Genomic DNA, 23,199 nt, shown 5'->3' with positions numbered 1-23,199 from the left:
TTCATCTCCACACGCGTTCTCTACCGTGAGCCCCAGACCGCCCTTGCCGACGTGACGCCCGTCATCCGCCCCTGGGTTCCTCCCTGGAACTGCCAGGCCAACAGGCGCACTGACTGCCAGAAGTACTGACTGCGGACAGACTAAAGCGCACGCAGGGTCTGCTTGGGCCCTCAGTCACGGCGCCACCTTGGCATGTGCAATCACCCGGTAGCTGCCTGATGGACTGCGACTTCCGGAACCCCGCGCTCCATGGGCTGTTGCCTTCGGCCTGTTGGGGAGCACTGGCCCACCGCCCCACCCAGGAGCCCCGGGATACCCTAGTGGGGGTGGGATCATGACAAACACAGCTGCCCCAACCAATAAAAGCTGCCTGAATTAGGTCGTCTCGCTCCAGAGATTTCTTAGCATTACCCTGGAATTGGGATTTGGTCACCATGGCAACTGTCCAGGCTTTTCTGGGAGCGCAGCAAGAATTGGGTGGAGGATGGGACTTCCTGTGCTGCACAGTCCCAATGACAGCTTTAGCTCCCTCTGCTTTACTTCTTTGGTTATACTGAATACTAAGTTAAGTACTAATAGTATATTTTAGTATAAGAATGTTCCAACAGCATATTTGGGACATGTTGCTGTTGGTAGGTGCGGTGGAGTGGGTTCAGATTCATAGTGACCCTGTGTACAACAGAATGAAACGCTGCCTGGCTCTGCACCATCCTTTCAATCACTGTTATGTTTGAGCCCATAGGTTTGAATTTCTCTCCAGTGTATACCTAAAAGTGGAATTTATGGACCATATGGTAATTCTGGAAACCCTGGTGGCTTAGCAGTTAAGAGCTACAGCTGCTACCAAAAGGTCAACAGTTCAAATCCACCTGGCGCTCCTTGGAAACCATATGGGGCAGTTCTACTCTGTCTTGTTCTACTCTTGTCTCTGCTATGAGTTGGAATCGACTCGACAGCAACAGGTTTGGTTTTTGGTTTTATGGTAATTCTGGAGCCTGGTGATACAGTGCTTAAGAGCTTAGGTGCTAAATGAAAGGTCGCCAGTTGGAACCCACCAACCACTCTATAGGAGAGAGATGTGGCACTCTGCTTCTGTAAAGGTTATACCCTTGGAAACCCTATGGAGCAGTTCTACTCTGTCAAACAGGGTCATGATGGAGTTGGAATCAATTCGACTGCGACGGGTTTTTTTTATGGTAATTCTATGTTTAATTTGTGAGGGATTGCCAGAATGTTTTCCAAAGTGGCTGCACTATTTTATATTTCTACTCTCCATGGATTGGGGTTCCAAATTTTACACATTTTCACAAAAACCTGTTATTATCAAGGTTTAATTTATTTATTTAATTATAGCCTAATAAATAAGCATTTTTCAAATTTTTTTAATTGTGAAAAGCTTCAACAATACATAAAAACAGTCAATGACTATCTTGTACTCCCCATCTTGATCTAACATTCGTTATTGTTTTGCTGAAACTGCTTTATTTCTCTCTTGTTCTGTCTTTGAAGCCCCTTTGAATCCGTAGGAAAACAATGAGCCCAGACTCTGTGGCCCTAATGTCTTCAGCCAGGACTGGCTTTGAGACCTTGTGGCAATGGCCTTAAAGACTCCTGCCATGGAGCTCCTCACTCTGCCTGTCCTGCCGAGCCTAGAATCTATTCCTCAGGTGGGCCGGGGTGTTCCACTCAGGCCTCAGCAGGATGATGTAGCACTTGGGCAGGAAGGTACCGCACAGCAGCCCCGCGGTGGAGGCCAGGATGGAGAAAATCTCCACAGCCACGGTGGCCTTGCCGTGGGCACTGTGGTAGAGGGGCAGGAAGGCCACCCAGATGCTGCAAAAGAGCAGCATGCTGAAGGTGAGGAACTTGGTCTTGTTGAAGGCATCAGGAAGATCCCTGGCAAAGAAGGCCACTGAGAAGGTGCCCCCAGCCAGGAGGCCCAAGTAGCCCAGCACATAGGAGAAGGCGGCTCTGGAGCCCTCATGGCACTGGACAATGACGTGGCTGGGCTCGGAGGCCATGTCCCTGTGCGGGAATGGTGGGGAGGTACCCAGCCAGATCCCACAGAGAATTACTTGGACCAAGGAGGCTACAAGGATGACAGAGGTGGAAATGCCAGGTCCCAGGCACACCCACACCCTGCCCCCTGGCCTGGTGACCCTGAAGGCCAGGGCCACAGTGAGTTTTAGCCAGGACGGAAGAGACGGCCATGGTGAACACGACGGCAAAAGTGGTCTGGCGGAGGAGGCAGGTGGCAACGGTGGGACGGCCAAGGAAGAGCAAGGGGCAGATGGCACAAAGAGCAAGAGAGGCCAGGGAGCGTGTAGCTGAGAGCCCTGTTGTTGGCCCTGACGACAGGTGTGTCCTGGTATTTCAGGAATACCACCAGGACCAACAATGCCAGGGTAGCTAGTGTGAGTGCTGCTGAGGTCAGCATGAGCCTCAGGGGCTCATCAAAGGCCAGGAAATTCTCAGTCCTGGGGAGGCAGTGGTCTCTGGCATGGCTGGAGTACTGGTCCATAGGGCAGAGAAGACACCACTTCATGTCTATTGGAGACACAGAACCCACCTCTATAATGTGATCTTAATACCATCAGCTACATGGAGGGAGGAGCCCTATGTGGCAGCAGTCTCATGAACATTGCATTTGTATTATTTATGAGTTGTTAGTAGCTACCAGAGCTGAATGGGCCACACTAGAGCCTGAGGCATGAGGAAATATGTGTGTCCCTGTATACATGATTTTATGTTATTATTATTTTTTAAATTTCATTTTGATGAAAATACACATAACAAGACATATGCCACCTCAGTGATTTCTACCTGTACAGTTCAGCAACATTGATTATATTCTTCAAGTAGTGCTATCTTTTTCCAAATCATCCCACCATCATTAACATAAACTCAATACCCGCTAATCAAAAACTATACCTTTCCCGTTTGTCTTAAGCCGAGTTCTCAAGAGAAGCAAAACCAGTAATGTGTGTAAACATATACATAGAGAGAGATTTATATCAAGGAAACAGGCTATGAGGTTGTACAAGCTAGAACATCCCAAGTCTGTGGATCAGGATAGAGGCTTCTCCTAATGCATGTAGCTGCAGGAGCTAGTGAACCCAAGATCGGCAGGTTGGAGAGCAGGGCTCTTGCTCATAGGCTGTGAAGATCAATGAATCCAAAGTTCAGCAGGTAAGCTACTAGCTCAAGTCCCAAGAAGCAGAGGTCGGATGAACTGGGGCCAACTGCAAGATCCAGAGCGAGGAAAAAGCCCAGAGCGTCTGTATATATTCAGATACAGGCCATATGCCCAAGGAAACTCCCTTTCAACTGATTGGCTACTCATAGCAGATCCCATCATGGCAGTGATCACGTATAAGCACTGAGATTCATGGCCCAGCCAAGCTGACACACAATCTTAACCATCACATCCTCCCTCTCACCTTTGGTAACCAACAATAATCTTTGCTTTTTTCTATGTATTTGCTTGTTTCATACAAGTGAGATCATGCAATATTTGTCCTTTGTGTGCTTTTCATTTTAATGGCTAATTTTCCCAAATAGTAGTAGTAGCTATTCTTATTAGAAAATCTCACCAATTCTGTCACCCTTCGTTTTTTGGATTACAAGAGATACCACCACACTCCTGACAGAAAAGACTGAAATGAAAAATCCTAACAACTTCAGGACTGGTGAAGATAGGGACTGTGCTATGCTGAATAATGGCTCCCAAAGATGTCTGTGTCCTAGTTCCTGGAACCTGTGAACATGTTATGTTACATGGCAAAAGGGATATGGCAGATAGAATTAAGGTTGCTAATGAGCAGAACTTAAAATTGGATATACCCTGGATAACCTGCGTGGCCCAGAGTAATCACATGAGCCCTTAAAAGTGGAATGGGCATGTCTTCGTTCTCTAGTGCTGGTACAACAGAAATACCACAAGTGGATGGCTTTAACAAACAGAAATTTATTTTCTCAGTTCAGGAAGCTAGAAAAGCAAATTCAGAGCACTGGCTCTAGGGGAAGGTTTTCTCTCTCTGTTGGCTCTGGGAAAAGGTTCTTGTCTCTTTAGCTTCTGTTTCCTGGTTGCTTGGCGATCTCCCTGTGGCTTGGCCTGTACCTTGCCCCATCTCTGCTTGCTCACTTGCTTGTTTAATCTTTTATATCTCAAAAGGGATTGACTCAAGACACACCCTACACTAATCCCGCCTCATTAACATAACAAAGAAAACCCATTCCCAAACGGGATTATAACTATAGGCATATAGGTTAGGATTAATACACATATTTTTGGGAGTCACAATTCAATCCATAGATGGGCAGAAAAAAAGAAAATGTTCATTAGTGGATGAAAGGATAAACAATGTAGCATATTCAGGCAATGGAATACTACTCAGCCATAAAGAGAAATGAAGTTCTGATGAATGGCACAACATGGATGAACCTTAAAAACATCATGCTGAGTGAAATAAACCAATCGAAAAAAAAATTGCTGTATAATCTCACAGGACAAAAGAAAATATATAGAAACCAAAGATTACTACTGGTTGCCAAGGGGTGGGAAGGAGGGGTAAAGGGGAAGCTTTTGATTAGAGGCATTGAATTTATGTCACTGGTGGCAGAAATATTTGGAAAAAGACGGTGATAATGTGGGACAACAAGAAAAATGTAATGAAAGTCATTAAATTGCAAATGTGGAAGTTGTGCCAGCAAAAGTTTTGGCTTGATTATTTTCACAAAAATTTAAAAACAAAACAGAAGTTTGCCTAAGCGCAATTCTTAGAATGACTTCCTGGCCAGCCCCCTTCAGCTCTATGTCAGGTCCCACACCTGAAGCCCTGAGGCCACAGTGACCCCCTGGATTGGGATTTTGAGATGCTCGGGGTGCCTTTGATGGCCTCTGAGATTCAGACTCTAGGAGCCCTCACCTGTCTGGTTTGCAAATTGCCCCTCGGGGCAGGGTCTGCACTCGAAACAAGAGTTGGGGGCACCCTGTTGGGGGATCTGGCTGAAGTCTGGAGTGCAACTGGTGCTGCAAACAGAGCAAGGGACCTGAGGACAGAGAAGCAGAGGCGTCACCAGTGACCAAGCTGGAACACAGTCCGTCCTGACCCAGAGTGGTCGTGCCAGTTTGCTTCCACACACAGGAAGAGGAGGCCTCTTTGGGAAACAATCTCAGTGATATCAGAGGAGAAAGAATGGATATGACCAACAGAAGTATGTTGTTGTTGTTGCGGGCTGTTGAGTCAATTCTGACTTAGGGCAAGCCCAAGTGACAGAGTAGAACTTCCCGACAGGATTTCCTGGTTGTAATGTTTATGGAGCCCTTGGGTTGGCTCCAACAGCCAAACTTTTGGTTAGCAGTTGAGCATTTAACCATATTGCCACTAGGGCTCCTTCCACACAAGTATAAAAGAGATAAGCCTTGGGAGGACACCGCCTGGCTCCCCCAGTCTTCTTGGCTCCCCTCAGCCCCTCACTGGGTGTGGGAAAGCTTAGTAACATGGCGTCAAAGAGTACTTGTCCTGTCTCTCTGAGGCTCCTACATTGAGACCTGCAAGGGTTGCTACTTTCATACCCCTGTTGTAAACCCTCCTGTCTTGCAGGAGTTGCAAAGGGATGTTTTTGCCTTCCTCAGCCCACCTCCCACCTCTAGGCAGTCATGGAGAGGGAGCCTGGGGACGAGAATGCCTTTGAGAGAAGTGTGGGAGGCTGGGTTTCCTCTACCCGCAGAGGAGAGCAGAGTGCCCTCCCCAGTTCAATCTAATTGAAAGGGACTTCAAAAGGATCCCCTGAAAGCTTGGTCTGTGTGCCCTGGATTTGAGGAGTCCAGAGACAGGAGCCAGACTCTAAAGGCCAACACAACTATAGGTACCTCCCGGAACACAGGAAGGCACAGTTGCTGTGGAGGAGCCTGAACCTCTATTCAGGTGGCCATAGGGCAGTGTAGGGGTTCCTCTGAGCCAGAATGGAAAGCTGGACAAAGATGTTCCAAGACTGCAACTACATTTGTTAATAAATAAAATGAAAACACCTGTCCTGCCCACCTACAAGGTGCTCTGTGGGAACACATTTGGTGAAGTGTAATACTGTCCTCCCTGGTAAATCGTCACCTCCTCACTCAACAGGTCTTTGAATATGAACGTGAAGAAAAATGCTGTAGTGGTAACTCCCAGTGCAGACTCTACTTCCATTTCTGTGGCCCTGACAGTTTCATTTCTGATAGTGAGTAAATGCCTTTTCTCCCCTCAGGGAAGGTCTAGAGGCTCAATAGAATGGCTGAGGTACGAGTGGCCCAATTTAGAGCCCCACCCTTTTCATCAGTTCAAGAGGGGCTTGGACCATTGGCCTCTGAGTTCCTCTCTGATTCTAATACCCCAGGACTGGGGTCACCCATGCACCCAGGTGACTCACCTGCGGCTCTTCCTTTGTCCAGTGGATGGTCACTCTGTCCCCTGAAGAGGATCTATGGTCAGTGGTGCCGATGTGGACAAAGTGGAATAAGTCCTCAGGGGTTTTCTGCCCTTGGAGAATGTCAAATTCTGTAACTATATCTCCATTGGCATCAAAAATGATATCTTTCCCATCAGGGGTCTTGAAATGCACCTTCCTGAGGTGATGCAGAATCTGAAGGAAGGAAAGATGATGTCATTGATGGGCTGAGGCTGCCCCTGGGGTCTGTCCAAAATGGCTTAAGGCACAGGAGACTCAGGGCCCATGAAAATGAATACTTTAGGGGGCCCATGAAAAAAAATTTTTTTTAACTTCTTTTATAAGCAGAAGAAAAAATGAATAAAGTAGTATATTTGAATGTATGTTAATGAATCTAGCTGGGATTATATCTGTTTTGTATCAAGACAGTGGTAAAGTAGAGCGTTTTATATTTTTTAATGGAAAAAGTGATGCCCAGTTAAATTTGAATGTCAAATAAATTAATTTTTTTTTAGGTGTACATATAGCCTATGCAATGCTTTGGATATTCTTATAGTAAAAAGTTATTTGTAGTTTATTTGAAATTAAAATTTTGGACACATATTCAAAAAAAGTGTTCACTATTTATCTGATCAGTAGTTGGAAAATATGGCCTTGGTGATAGAAATGACCCCAGAGATTGAATGATAGAATTTTGCCAGACCAACAACTTCGTCTTTGCAAATACCTTTTTTCAACAGCATAAATGGCGACTACACACATGGACCTTGCCAAATGGAATACACAGAAATTAAATCACATACATCCGTGGAAAAGAGACAACAGAAAAGCTCAATATCATCAGTCAGAACACGGGAAGGCGAAAACTGCAGAAGAGATCATCAATTGCTCAAATGCAAGTCCAAGTTGAAGCTGAAGAAAATCAAAACGAGTCCATGAGAGCCAAAAGACGACACTGAGTATACCCCACCTGAATTCAGAGACCATCTGAAGAATAAATTTCATGCATTGAACACTAATGACCGAAGACCAGATGAGTTGTGGAATGACATCAAGGAGATCATTAATGAAGAAAGCAAGAGACCATTAAAAAGACAGGAAAGAAAGAAAAGACCAAAATGGATGTCAGAAAAGACTCTGAAACTTGCTCCTTAACATGGAGTAGCTAAAGTGATTGGAAGAAATGATGAAGTAAAAGAGCTGAACAGAAGATTTCAAAGTTCAGCTAGAGAAGGCAAAGTATTATAAGAAAATGTGCAAAGTTCTGGAGTTGGAAAACCAAAAGGGAATGACACACTCAGCATTTTCAAGCTGAAAGGACTGAAGAAAAAAATTCAAGCCTTGAGTTGCAATATTGAAGAATTCTATGGGGAAATTATTAAATGATCCAGGAAGCATCAAAAGAAGATGGACGGGATACACAGAGCCACTGTACCAAAAAGAATTGGTCAACTTTCAACCATTTCAGGAGGCAGCATGTGATCAAGAACCAATGGTACTGAAGGAAGAAATCCAGGCTGCACTGAAAGCACTGGTGAAAAACAAGGCTCCAGGAATTGATGGAATACCAACTGAGACGTCTCAACAAACGGATGAAACGCTGGAGGTGTTACTCATCTATTGTCTATGCTGAAAATTTGAAAGACAGCTACCTGGCAAACTGACTGGAAGAGATCCATATTTGTGCCCATTCCTAAGAAAGGTGATCCAACAGAATGTGGAAATTATCAAACAATATCATTAATATCACACATTAGTAAACTTTTCCTGAAGATCATTCAAAAGTGGTTGCAGCAGTACATCGACAAAGAATTGCCAGAAAGTCAGCCTGGATTCAGAAGAGAACGTGGAAGGAAGAATATCATTGCTGATGTCAGATGGATCCTCGTTGAAAGAAGAGAATACCAGAAAAATGTTTACCTATATTTTACTGACTATGCAAAGGGATTCTACTGTGCAGATCATAACAAATTAAGGATAACATTGTGAAGAGCGGGAATTTCAGAATACTTAATTATGCTCATGTGAAACTTGTTCACAGACGAAGAGGTGGTCATTCGAACAGACCAAGGAAAGATGTGCATCAGAATTGAATCCTTTCACGATACTTATTTGATCTGTGTGCTGAGCAAAGCAAATAAACTGAGAGACAGGACTGTATGAAAAAGAACTGGGCATCAGGATCAGAGGAAGACTCATTAATAACCTGTGATATGTAGATGACACAACGTTGCTTGCTGAAAGTGAAAAGGACTTGAAGCACTTACTGAAGAGGATTAAAGACTACAGCCTTCGGTATGGATTACACCTCAACATAAAGAAAACGAAAATCCTCTCAACTGGACCAATGCACAACATCATGATAAACAGAGAAGAGATTCAAGTAGTCAAGGATTTTATTTTACTTGGATCCAGAATCAGTGGCCATGGAAACAGCAGTCAAAAAAATCAAACTACGCATTGGCATTGGACAGGGCAAATCTACTGCAAAAGATCTGTTTAAAGTGTTAAAAAGCAAAGATGTCACTTTAAGGACTAAGGTGTGCCTGACTCGAGCTATGGCATTTTCCATGGCCTCCTATGCATGTGAAAGCTGGACAGTGAATAAGGAAGACCAAAGAAGAACTGAGGCCTTTGAATGATGGTGTTGGTGAGGAATATTGAATATACCATGGACTGCCAGAAGAAGGAAGAATTCTGTCTAGGAAGAAGTACAGCCAGAACGCTCCTTAGAAGCAAGGAATGTCAGACTTTATCTCACATACTTTGGACATGTTCAGGAGGGACTAGTACCTGGAAAAAACCCTGTGCCTGGAGAAGGACATTATGCCCTATTGGTGTAGTGGTTAAGAGCTTTGCTGCTCACCAGAAGGTCAGCAGTGCAAATCCACCAGTTGCTTCTTGGCAACCTTTTGGGGCAGTTCTACTCTGTCCTATGGGGTTGCTGTGAGTCAGAACTGACTCAACCGCTCCTAAAAACAACAATGTAGAGGGTCTGTGAAAAAGAGGAAGAAGCTCAACAAGATGGATTGACACAGGGATGATGCACGGCTGGGCAGTATTTCGTTCTGCTGTACACAGGGTTACTGTGAGTGAGAAGTGACTTGATGGCACGTAACAACAACATTTATTTGAAATTCAAATTTGGGATGGCTTTATACCCAAAATTTAGGAAGCCCTGGTGGTGCAATGGTTAAAGCGATTGACTGGTAACCAAGAGTCAGTGGTTTGAAACCACCAGTGGCTCCGAGATAGAAAGATGTGGTAGTCGTCGTCCATAAAGATTTACAGCTTTGGAAACCCTATGGGGTTGTGATGAGTCAGAATTGACTTGATGGCAGTGGGTTACACTAAAAAATTATCCACTGTTTATCTGAAATTCAAATTTGTGGCAGACATATCAAAAATTATTTGCTATTTATCTGAAATTCAGGTTTAACTGGGCACCCTGTCTTTGCTAAATAAAATAACTGTAAATAGAAGTGACTTGTCTGAGGTCATACAGTTAGAGTGGACTCCTCCTCCTGCGCTCTTTCTAACATGCCTCTCAGCTGTAAACATAAAGTATTCTCGATGAAGAGCCCTATCTGTGTTCTACCTCTGTGTCTGGTACAGAGGGAGCGCCCACTCCCTTGCTCTTCCCTGAATCATCCACACTTTTCCCTCTTACTGCCAGGGCTGAAAGCGTCGAGAGTCTACACATCGCCCATCATCATGCTCACAGGTGATCAGGTCCTGCAGAGCGTGGGCAACACAGTAGACTGCTGGGTATGTGGGGTGCAAGTTACTCACATTCTGGAAAGGGTACTTGTGGCCTGTTAGACTCTCATTCCCTGAGCAGAATCGGACCCCTCCTGCAGCTGTACTGTTCTCTGCTGGCCCTGGGCTCCTGTAGGGCCATGTCCATCCAAAGGTGACCTCCCAGAACCTCTGGGTGAGTATGTCTTCTGGTGTCCAGGCAGGGTGTAGGTGAGCGAGGAATTCCAGGAAGCCGGGGACCTGGCGGTGGTGCAGCAGCTTAAGGCCGAAGGAGCTCTGTAGGACCTGGGAGATGCCTGGGATTGCCAGGGCCAGCATGCTGTGCAGTGTGTCCTGGCTGACCCATATCCGGCCCACAACCCCACTTCCCAACAGCCCCTGCAGAACAAGTTGGAAATTTTTATTACTCAGGAAGACCAGAATGGCCTTTGCAGTGCAGGCTTTCATTCTGTGGACGATGGCACGGGTCTTCTCCAGGGACTCTTGGGAAGGGACATGGAGGTTGAACTCAATACATACGTGGGCCTGAACCAGTTCCTGGGTCGCTAGAGCACTGCCCTGCTGGCCATAGTTATCATCCTGGGCCAGAATGCCCACTCAGGAGTGTCCGAAGTGGAGCACCAGCTGGGCCACCATGTGGGAGCTCGTGAGGTCACTGGCCACTGTCCGCATGAAGGACGGGAACTGGGTCTTGTCGCTGAGGCCAGCCAGAGTGGAAGCGTAGCTGACCTGGGTAGGAAGGGGCCCAGGCAATAAGGATAAGAGGTGAGTATGAGGATGGACCCTGGAGTGGAAGCTGAATCATGGTTTAATTGTCTGGTTTAAATGAGAGAAGGAAGGTAGCAAGAACAGAGCTAGGGGACAACTCTTCCCACTTTGCCTGGGACTTTCCTTGCTTTAGCACTGAGAGTACTGAATCCCAAGAACACCCTCAGTCCTGGGCAATGGGGATGATTGGTCACTGTTATGGATTGAATTGTGTTCCCCAGAATATGTATTGACATTCCTAACCTCTATGCCTGTGGCGGAGCCCCGGTGGTGCAGTGGTTAAGAGTTTGCCTGCTAACCAAAGGTTGGCAGTTTGAATCCACCAGCCACTCCTTGGAAACCCTATGGGGCAGTTCTACTCTCAGGTGGAATCGACTTGACAGCAATGAGTTTGGTTTTGATTTTCTATGCCTGTGGTTATAACCTTATTTGAGAATGGGTAATGTTATGTTAATAAGGCAGGATTAGAGTAGTGTGTATCTTGAGTCGATCTCTTGGGATATAAAAGAGATTACACAAGCATGTAAAAAGTAGTGATGGGGGAAGACAGATGCCAAGCCACATGCAGACTGCCCAGGAACAGAAGCTCAGAAGAGACAAAGATCTTCCTCAGGGGCTGACAGTGAGGGAAAGCCTTCCCCTAGAGCCAGCACCCTGAATTCGGACTTCTAGCCTTCTATACTGTGAGAAAATTAATTTCTGTTTGTTAAAGCCACCGATTTGTGGTATTTCTGTTATAGCAGCACTAGATGACTAAGACAGTCACCCTATTGGAACAGAGCCTGATACATGATCATCTCTCAAGAAACATTAGCAGTTGCTGTTATATTGCCAGCTCCCTGAGTAGTGCAAACAGCTGTGCTTGGCTACTAACCTAAAGGTTGGCAGTTCAAACCCACCCAGCAGTGCCTCAGAAGAAAGGTCTGGTGATCTGGTTTTGTAAAGATTATAGCCAAGAAAACCCTATGGAGAAGTTCTACTCTTTTACATATTGGGCCACCATGAATTGGAATTAACTAGACAGCAACAGGTTTGGTTTGATTATTTTTTCGTTATATTGCATAGTCCAAAGAGCCTTTGCAGGCCGTGGGTGGTACAAATGGTGGAGCCCTGAATTACTAATCCAGAAGTTGATGGTTCAAACCCATCTACAGGCTCCTCAGAAGGAAGGCCTGGAGATCTGCTTTCAAAAGGTGACAGCATTGAAAACACTATGGAGCAGTTCTACTCTGCACACATGGGGTCACCATGAGTTGGAGTCAATACTGAACCACAACTACCACCACCACCAAATTGCTTTCAAAGTTAATGTGGTCATAGATCCCCTGAGACCTTTTTAAAGTGCTGATGCTGATTCATGAGGTGGCTGGTGTGGCCCCGGAGTCTTGGTTTCCAACCTTCTCCCAGGTGACACCTGTACTTCTGGACCTTGGTCTGCACTTTGATTAGCGAGGTCCCACTCCACTAGAGACACAAGGGAATCATGTAGGTAACATTAAAAAATACTGATGTTTTAACCTACTTCACCATCCTATTGTTCCCTCACTAATGAGATTGAGAAACTTTTGGCATGTGTGCATTCTCTCCTTGCATGAGATTATATTTTCAAATTTTTGAAACTGTTGCTCTGATAGTTATGGAGGCTCCACCAAGATGCCCAGGTGGCCTAACTTGCTCTTGCGTGTGTCACGGGCTGGTTAAGCCCCAAAACAACCCATCAGTAAAATGGAAATGATCGCACATCTACTTTATAGGGTTCTTATAAGAATGTGATGAGCTAATGGATGTACCGTGCTTAGAGTAATGCTCAGCTTGCAGAAAAGAGCCAAGGGGTGTAAGCTCTTACTGCTTTCCCTTGTGATGAAAAGCCGAGAGTTCAGACCCAGAAAAAAGGGATATAGCTCCAATTTCACAGCCCAGCTTTGTGCTCATTGCACTTATTCTAAGGTTTTCTTGTATGTGCGGTGAGTGATAATCAATGGCCCATTAACCACTTAGACACAATGATTCCTTTGTAACAATATAACTTCAAGTTTAAAAAAAAAGGATTTAAATAGAAACTCTCATGCACTGGAACTCTTATATACATGCTGGTGGGAATGTAAATGGTGCAGCTGTTTTTTTTTTTTTTTTTATTAACTTTTATTGAGCTTCAAGTGAACATTTACAAATCAAGTCAGTCTGTCACATGTAAGTTTATATACACCTTACTCCGTACTCCCACTTGCTCTCCCCCTAATGAGTCAGTCCTTCCAGTCTCTCCTTTCGTGACAATTTTGCCAGCTTCCAACTCTCTCTATCCTCCCATCCCCCCTCCAGACAGGAGATGCCAACACAGTCTCAAGTGACCACTTGATATAATTAGCTCACTCTTCATCAGCATCTCTCACCTACCCACTGTCCAGTCCCTTTCATGTCTGATGAGTTGTCTTCGGGGATGGTTCCTGTCCTCTGCCAACAGAAGGTTTGGGGACCATGACCGCCGGGATTCCTCTAGTCTCAGTCAGACCATTAAGTATGGTCTTTTTATAAGAATTTGGGGTCTGCATCCCACTGATCTCCTGCTCCCTCAGGGGTTCTCTGTTGCGCTCCCTGTCAGGGCAGTCGTCAATTGTGGCCGGGCACCAACTAGTTCTTCTGGTCTCAGGATGATGTAGGTCTCTGGTTCATGTGGCCCTTTCTGTCTCTTGGGCTCTTAGTTGTCCTGTGACCTTGGTGTTCTTCATTCTCCTTTGCTCCAGGTGCGTCGAGACCAATTGATGCATCTTAGATGGCCGCTTGTTAGCATTTAAGACCCCAGATGCCACATTTCAAAGTGGGATGCAGAATGTTTTCATAATAGAATTATTTTGCCAATTGACTTAGAAGTCCCCTTAAACCATGGTCCCCAAACCCCCGCCCTTGCTCCGCTGACCTTTGAAGCATTCATTTTATCCCGGAAACTTCTTTGCTTTTGGTCCAGTCCAGTTGAGCTGACCTTCCATGTATTGAGTATTGTCCTTCCTTTCACCTAAAGCAGTTCTTATCTACTAATTAATCAGTAAAAAACCCTCTCCCACCCTCCCTCTCTCCCCGCCTCGTAACCACAAAAGTATGTGTTCTTCTCAGTTTATACTATTTCTCAAGATCTTATAATAGTGGTCTTATACAATATTTGTCCTTTTGCCTCTGACTAATTTCGCTCAGCATAATGCCTTCCAGGTTCCTCCATGTTATGAAATGTTTCAGAGATTCGTCACTGTTCTTTATCCATGCGTAGTATTCCATTGTGTGAATATACCACAATTTATTTATCCATTCATCCGTTGATGGACACCTTGGTTGCTTCCAGCTTTTTGCTATTGTGAACAGAGCTGCAATAAACATGGGTGTGCATATATCTGTTTGTGTGAAGCCTCTTGTATCTCTAGGGTATATTCCGAGGAGTGGGATTTCTGGGTTGTAGGGTAGTTCTATTTCTAACTGTTTAAGATAATGCCAGATAGATTTCCAAAGTGGTTGTACCATTTTACATTCCCACCAGCAGTGTATAAGAGTTCCAATCTCTCCGCAGCCTCTCCAACATGTATTATTTTGTGTTTTTTGGATTAATGCCAGCCTTGTTGGAGTGAGATGGAATCTCGTCGTGGTTTTAATTTGCATTTCTCTAATAGCTAATGATGGAGAGCATTTTCTTATGTATCTGTTAGCTGCCTGAATGTCTTCTTTAGTGAAGTGTGTGTTCATATCCTTTGCCCACTTCTTGATTGGGTTGTTTGTCTTTTTGTGGTTGAGTTTTGACAGAATCATATAGATTTTAGAGATCAGGCGCTGGTCAGAGATGTCATAGCTGAAAATTCTTTCCCAGTCTGTAGGTGGTCTTTTTACTCTTTTGGTGAAGTCTTTATATGAGCATAGGTGTTTGATTTTTAGGAGCTCCCAGTTATCTGGTTTCTCTTCGTCATTTCTGGTAATGTTTTGTATTCTGTTTATGCCTTGTATTAGGGCTCCTAAAGTTGTCCCTATTTTTTCTTCCATGATCTTTATCATTTTAGTCTTTATGTTTAGGTCTTTGATCCACTTGGAGTTAGTTCTTGTGCTTGGTGTGAGGTATGGGTCCTGTTTCATTTTTTTGCAAATGGATATCCAGTTACGCCAGCACCATTTGTTAAAAAGACTATCTTTTCCCCAATTAACTGACTCTGAGCCTTTGTCAAATATCAGCTGCTCGTATGTGGATGGATTTATATCTGGGTTCTCAATTCTGTTCCACTGGTCTATGTGCCTGTTTTTGTACCAATACCAGGCTGTTTTGACTACTGTGGCTGTATAACAGGTTCTGAAATCAGGTAGAGTGAGGCCTCCCACTTTCTTCTTCTTTTTCAGTAATGCTTTGCTTATCCGAGGTTTCTTTCCCTTCCATATGAAGTTGGTGATTTGTTTCTCTATCCCCTTAAAATATGACATTGGAATTCGGATCGGAAGTGCATTGTATGTATAGATGGCTTTTGGTAGAATAGACATTTTTACTATGTTAAGTCTTCCTATCCATGAGCAAGGTAGGTTTTTCCACTTAAGTATGTCCTTTTGAATTTCTTGTAGTAGAGCTTTGTAGTTTTCTTTGTGTAGGTCTTTTACATCCTTGGTAAGATTTATTCCTAAGTATTTTATCTTCTTGGGGGCTACTCTGAATGGTATTGATTTGGTTATTTCCTCTTCGATGTTCTTTTTGTTGATGTAGAGGAATCCAAGTGATTTTTTATGTTTATCTTATAACCTGAGACTCTGCCAAACTCTTCTATTAGTTTCAGTAGTTTTCTGGTGGATTCGTTGGGGTTTTCTGTGTATAAGATCATGTCATCTGCAAATAGAGATAATTTTACTTCCTCTTTGCCAATCTGGATGCCCTTTATTTCTTTTTCTAGCCTAATTGCACTGGCTAGGACTTCTAGCACAATGTTGAATAAGAGTGGTGATAAAGGGCATCCTTGTCTGGTTCTCGTTCTCAAGGGAAATGCTTTCAGGTTCTCTCCATTTAGAGTGATGTTGGCTGTTGGCTTTGCATAGATGCCCTTTATTATGTTGAGGAATTTTCCTTCAATTCCTATTTTGGTGAGAGTTTTTATCATAAATGGGTGTTGGACTTTGTCAAGTGCCTTTTTGGCATCAATTGATAGAATCATGTGGTTTTTGTCTTTTATTTATGTGGTGGATTACATTAATGATTTTTCTAATATTAAACCAGCCTTGCATAAAAAAAATTTTTTTTTTTTTTATCCTTGCATAAAAAATCCCACTTGGTCGTGGTGAATTATTTTTTTGATATGTTGTTGAATTCTATTGGCTAGAATTTTGTTGAGGATTTTTGCATCTATGTTCATGAGGGATATAGGTCTGTAATTTTCTTTTTTTGTAATGTCTTTACCTGGTTTTGGTATCAGGGAGATGGTGGCTTCATAGATTGAGTTGGGTGGTATTCCGTCATTTTCTATGCTTTGAAATACCTTTAGTAGTAGTGGTGTTAACTCTTCTCTGAAGGTTTGGTAGAACTCTGCAGTGAAGCCGTCCGGGCCAGGGCTTTTTTTTGTTGGGAGTTTTTTGATTACCGTTTCAATCTCTTCTTTTGTTATGGGTCTATTTAGTTGTTCTACTTCTGTATGTGTTAGTTTAGGTAGGTAGTGTGTTTCTAGGAATTCATACATTTCTTCTAGGTTTGCAAATTTGTTAGAGTACAATTTTTCATAATAATCTGATATGATTCTTTTAATTTCAGTTGGGTCTGTTGTGATGTGGCCCATGTGGTTTCTTATTCGGGTTATTTGTTTCCTTTCCTGTATTTCTTTAGTCAGTGTAGCCAATGGTTTATCAATTTTGTTAATTTTTTCAAAGAACCAGCTTTTGGGTTTGTTAATTCTTTCAATTGTTTTTCTGTTCTCTAATTCATTTAGTTGAGCTCTAATTTTTATTATTTGTTTTCTTCTGCTGCCTGATGGATTCTTTTGTTGCTCACTTTCTATTTGTTCAAGTTGTAGGGACAGTTCTCTGATTTTGGCTCTTTCTTCTTTTTGTATGTGTGCATTTATCAATATAAATTGGCCTCTGAGCTCTGCTTTTGCTGTGCCCCAGAGGTTTTGATAGGAAGTATTTTCATTCTCGTTGCATTCTATGAATTTCCTTATTCCCTCCTTGATGTCTTCTATAACCCAGTCTTTTTTGAGCAGGGTATTGTTCATTTTCCAAGTATTTGATTTCTTTTCCCTAGTTCTTCTGTTATTGATTTCTAGTTTTATTGCCTTGTGGTCTGAGAAGATGCTTTGTAATGTTTCGGTGTTCTGGATTCTGCAAAGGTTTGTTTTATGACCTAATATGTGGTCTATTCTAGAGAACGTTCCATGTGCGCTAGAAAAAAAGTATACTTTGCAGCACTTGGGTGGAGAGTTCTGTATAAGTCAATGAGGTCAAGTTGGTTGATTGTTGTAATTAGGTCTTCCGTGTCTCTACTGAGCTTCTTACTGGATGTCCTGTCCTTCTCCGAAAGTGGTGTGTTGAAGTCTCCTACTATAATTGTGGAGGTGTCTATCTCACTTTTCAGTTCTGTTAAAATTTGATTTATGTATCTTGCAGCCCTGTCATTGGGTGCATAAATATTTAATATGGTTATATCTTCCTGATCAATTGTCCCTTTTATCATTATGTAGTGTCCTTCTTTATCCTTTGTGGTGGATTTAAGTCTAAAGTCCATTTTGTCAGAAATTAATATTGCTACTCCTCTTCTTTTTTGCTTATTGTTCGCTTGATATATTTTTTTCCATCCTTTGAGTTTTAGTTTGTTTGTGTCTCTAAGTCTAAGGTGTGTCTCTTGTAGGCAGCATACAGACGGATCGTGTTTCTTTATCCAGTCCGAGACTCTCTGTCTCTTTATTGGTGCATTAGTCCATTTACATTCAGCATAATTATAGATAAATAAGTGTTTAGTGTTGTCATTTTGATGCCTTTTTATGTGTGTTGTTGACAATTTCATTTTTCCACTTACTTTTTCGTGCTGAGACGTTTTTCTTAGTAAATTGTGAGATCCTCATTTTCATAGTGTTTGACTTTATGTTTGTTGAGTTGTTATGTTTTTCTTGGCTTTTATCTTGAGTTATGCAGTTGTTATACCTCTTTGTGGTTACCTTAATATTTACCCCTATTTTTCTAAGTAAAAACCTAACTTGTATTGTCCTATATCGCCTTGTATCACTCTCCATATGGCAGTTCTATGCCACCTGTATTTAGTCCCTCTTTTTGATTATTGTGATCTTTTATGTATTGACTTCAATGATTCCCTGTTATGAGCATTTTCTTTTAATTAATCTTAATTTGTTTTTGTGATTTCCCTATTTGAGTTGATATCAGGATGTTCTGTTTTGTGACCTTGTGTTGTGCTGGTATCTGATATTATTGGTTTTCTGACCAAACAATTTCCTTTAGTATTTTTTGTAGCTTTAGTTTGGTTTTTCCAAATTCTCTAAACTTGTGTTTATCTGTAAATATCTTAATTTCACCTTCATATTTCAGAGAGAGTTTTGCTGGATATATGATCCTTGGCTGGCAGTTTTTCTCCTTCAGTGCTCTGTATATGTCATCCCATTGCCTTCTTGCCTGCATGGTTTCTGCTGAGTAGTCTGAACTTATTCTTATTGATTCTCCCTTGAAGGAGACCTTTCTTTTCTCCCTGGCTGCTTTTAAAATTTTCTCTTTATCTTTGGTTTTGGCAAGTTTGATGATAATATGTCTTGGTGTTTTTCTTTTTGGATCAATCTTAAATGGGGTTCGATGAGCATCTTGGATAGATATCCTTTCGTCTTTCATGATGTCAGGGAAGGTTTCTGTCAGCAGATCTTCAACTATTTTCTCTGTGTTTTCTGTCCTCCCTCCCTGTTCTGGGACTCCAATCACATGCAAGTTATCTTTCTTGACAGAGTCCCACATGATTCTTAGGGTTTCTTCATTTTTTTAAATTCTTTTATCTGATTTTTTTTCAGCTATGTTGGTGTTAATTCCCTGGTCCTCCAGATTTCCCAGTCTGCATTCTAATTGCTCGAGTCGTGCAGCTGTTTTTGAAAACATCTGGCAGTTCGTCAAAAGGTAAAGCATAGAGTTACCATGTGACCTGGCAATTTCACTCCTAGGCACATACCCAAGAGAAAAGAAAGCCCACGTTCAAAAAAACCTTGCACGTGAATGTCCATGGTAGCATTGTTCATAATAGCCCAAACTTGGAATGTGTCAATCAGGCTATGAATGTATACATAGAACATAGTGTATCCATACAATGAAATATTATTTGTTGGTAAAAAGAAATGAAGTACTGACACATGTTGCCACATGGAGGAAACTTGAACACACTAGGCCAAGTGAAGGATGCCAGACACTAAAGGCCCTGTATTACTGCATTGGTATAAAATGTTCAAAATAGGCAAATCTGTATAGACCGAAAGTAGATTAGTAGTTTGCTGGGAGTTGGGAGGGTCAGGAAGACTGGGGCATGACAGCTAATGGGCACAGAGTTCCTTTTTGGAGCGAGGAAAACATGGAATTAGATTGTACTGGAAGTTCTGAATTAGATTGTAGTGATGGTTGCACAGCTCTGTGAATATACTAAAAACCGTTGTGCTCTATACTTCCACAGGGTGAATTATATGGCCTGTGAACTATATCTCAATAAAGCTCTCAAAAACATAGGAATGCAAGGAGAAAGGGTAGCACTTGGAGAGACAACCATCATGGGAATGGCCCCAAACATCTGAACTTTGGGAAACACTTCAGGGTACAGTGAGGCTGGTTGACCTTGAGCCCGGCTGCCTGGGTTGAAATCCTGGCTCCAGCCCCTCCTGGCTGGGTGAGCTTGAACCCACCATTCACTTTCTCTAAACATGTTTCTTTATCGGAACAATGGAAATTGTGGTTTCCTCATGACAAGGCATGGCAAGGAGTGAGAATATTGTCAGGCATGCAAAGTATTACCAGGGAACCTGGCCCTGTGGAATCAGGGTCTCAATATCACCATCACTGGTGGCATTACCATCATTATTGTTAGTGAGGGAAAAAGGCTTTGGCAAAGGAGACTCACCTGGGGGAATTTGTGGAGCCCCAGCAACCTGGCCAAGGGGATGGACACGGCAGACCGTGTGTCTCTGACCAGGGCAACTCGGGGAGGGCTGGCCTGACACGTGTAGTTGGGGATGGGTTCCTCCTGGCCCGTGAGGAAGGCCATGGCCTCGTGGAGGGCTCCAGACACCAAGTCCCCGGAGTTCCAGATGGAGAAGCCCAGTGTGAGGTTGGGCAGCAGGCGGGAGTCTCTGTTGATCTCCTCAGTGGCAAAGACCAAGCCCTGGGACACCAGGTAGCCCCATATGTTAAGGCTGAGGGAAAGAGACGTCCCTGTTCAGCTTTTGCTACTAGTGCAGGAGGTGATAAATGTGAAATCTTTTCTTCCTTTTTCAGATTCGCTGGTCTTATGGGTTGAATTGTGTCCCCCCAAAATGTGTGTCGACTTGGTTAGGCCATGATTCCCAGTACTGTGTGATTATCTATCATTTTGTCATCTGTTGTGATTTTCCTATGTGTTGTAAACCCTGCCTCTATGATGATGTTAATGACCCAGGATCAGAGGCAGTTATGTTAATGAGACAGGACTCAATCTACAAGATTAGGTTGTATCTTTTGTCAATCTCCTGAGATATAAAAGACAGAAGTGAACAGAAAGACAGGGACCTCATACCACCAAAAAAGTAGTGCCAGGAGCAGAGTGTATCCTTTGGACCCAGGGTCCCTGCACCGAGAAGCTCCTAGACCAGGACATGGATCTTCCTCCAGAGTCAACAGAGAGAGAGAAAGCCTTCCCCTGGGGCTGGCATCCGGAATTCAGACTTCTAGCCTACCAGACTGTGAGAGAATAAACTTCTGCTTGGTAAAGCCATCCACTGGTGGTATTTCTGTTATAGCAGCACGAGATAACTAAGGCAACAGGAAACACGACTTTGGCAAAGGAGCCCTGACTGCCCAATGGTTAAGCACTCGACTGCTAATCAAAACATTGACAGTTGGAACCCACCCTGTGCCTCCACAGGAGAAAGGCCTGGTGATCTGCTCCAGTGAAGTTCAAAGCCTAGGAAACCCTATGGGGCAGTTTTATTCTGTCATATGGAATTGCTATGAGTTGGAATCGACTGGATGGCACATAACAACAAGGGCTTAGACGTATTCACAAAGACGCCGCACAGACAATAACCCTGTCTCTTCTGCCCTTCATCACATATACAAAACATTTTTACTGACACTTATCTTTAATCTGTGCAGGTGCTCCAATTTTCTAAGTTGACTCTCCTTCTGATAAATTTAAGTTTTAACTGCTACATATATTTTGCCTCTGCCTGACTTGATAGAATCATAAAATGAATGACCAGCTTCAACTTCAAAGTAAAACGGGAAAAAGAATAAAAATGATTTGTTCTGTTTCATTTCTCCTTATTTTCTGTTACGAAAAAATCCTAGCCTGTCTTTTGGGGGAGAAATTTTCCTAGTTACAGGGAAGTTGCTGCCCATTCGTAGATCCGTAAACCAAATGAAATTTCAAATTATAACATAGCACAGATTTTCTTTTTTTTGACGGAAGAGAACAGAATGTTGTCAGTGATTCCTAGGTATATATCTAGGGGAATGGAGAAAAATGTCCACATAGAAACTTTTATGTGAATGTTCAGACCAGCGTTATTTATAATCATCAGAAAGGACTGCAAAGACTATCAGGAAACCCACACAGAAAAGGGTGCCGTGGACAGAAGGGAATCCTGGGGCTGACTAGTTCTTGAAGAGATTTGTTCACTCAACAAACATTTTTTGGAGACTACCATGTGCCTGGTACTGTTATAGGCACTGAGGGTCTGGCACTGAACAAGAGGGAAGAGCATTCTGGGTCTACAGTGTGGGGACAACACTGGTGACAATTAATTAGCCCATGTTTAAACAGAGACAAATACGAGCAAGAAAACACAGAATAGGAGATGAGGTCAGGTAGGGACCAAGGGATGGACAGATGAGCAATCTGACAAACAGGATAAACCCTGACCATCCAGTTGGGATTCTGAGAAACAGCAAGTGTCTGAGGTTTTAGAGAAAGACCTCTGAAGGTGCCCCCAGTCTTCAGAGACTCCCAACCTACTACCCTAGCAGCCAGTTACTTTGAGGATGCCAAGGCAGCTGGTGGAGAAGTAAACTTGAGCAGGGAGACTTCATCAAAGTAGAAGATGGCGAAGGTGCCTCCAACCACCACATCCCCAGGCTGTTCAAAGCAGAGCCTCTTCCCTGCTGATCCCCAGCTTGTTGGCTTAGAAAGTGACACCCCAGAGAAGGACTCCATGATGGCAAGGAGCAGGGAGTACAGCCACATGCCTGAGAAGGTGGCTGAGTAGCACCTGCAGGTGGCACCTGCATTCGCCATATTTGCCATGCCTCAAGAAGACTGGGCTTTTATCTGGGAGTTCACCCTTCACTCCTGCGCCTGGGGCCATGGACACATCTGGACTCTACCCAGCCTCAGAGGAAACCAAGGCAACCAGAGTTTGGGAGGAACAGGGGTGGTGGGGCCAGGACTGAGCAGCCACTACATCCCAGGGCCATTAAAGGTTTCATCTCTTGCCATTTGACCCCTTTTCCTGCCCCTAGGCCATAGCTAACAGCTCTGAGGCCTCATCTGTTGTCTTCAGGGAGGGGTTGGATTGGTCCTCAGAGGCTCCTCAAGCCTAGAAGCAGCTGTGCTCAAGTCTCCTGGTCAAGGTGTTTAGAGAGAGGCCCTGTGTGGGGATAAGTGGTAAGGAGTTTCCTGACCCACTCCTGCCACGACTAACAGTGTATAGAGATGGAGAATATCCCTAGAGCTGCAGGTGTCCATGGGCAGGCACCTCCCATGTTAGGGACACCATTTTCACTGAATGGAAAGCCCCAAGCAGAGACAATGCATTTTCAACTCCAGAAGGTGGCTCGAGGATTAGCACAGTTATTTGTCAGGAAGGCTAGTTCCAGGTATGAGAAAGGGCTGGGCTGTGCAGTTTCACAGAGGAAGCAATGTTGGGGTTCACAACCCAAGACATGTGACTGTCACAAGCTGTGTAAGAAGTAAACATGCTCAACATCATTAGCCATCCCGAAAAAGTAAATGAAAGCCACAATGGGGGACCACTTCATACCCACTAGGATGGCTATAAGAAAGTATTAACAAAT

General features: G+C 43.6%; 1 protein-coding gene across 1 annotated transcript; it reads right to left on the bottom strand.

The window, feature by feature from the left end:
- Positions 1–1,601: 1,601 nt before the first annotated feature.
- Positions 1,602–22,420, bottom strand: LOC100671634 (extracellular calcium-sensing receptor-like). The gene is given in 8 exon segments (XM_064293204.1): positions 1,602–2,181; positions 2,183–2,316; positions 2,318–2,547; positions 4,929–5,052; positions 6,415–6,627; positions 10,090–10,920; positions 20,051–20,342; positions 22,161–22,420. Coding segments are annotated over 8 exon segments (2,664 nt in total).
- Between the last annotated feature and the right edge of the window lie 779 nt (positions 22,421–23,199).

The sequence above is a fragment of the Loxodonta africana genome, chromosome 11 (assembly GCF_030014295.1).
Source record: "Loxodonta africana isolate mLoxAfr1 chromosome 11, mLoxAfr1.hap2, whole genome shotgun sequence".
NCBI lineage: Eukaryota > Metazoa > Chordata > Mammalia > Proboscidea > Elephantidae > Loxodonta > Loxodonta africana.
Note: the sequence above shows the minus strand (reverse complement) of the source record. Positions and strands in the feature narration are given on the sequence as shown.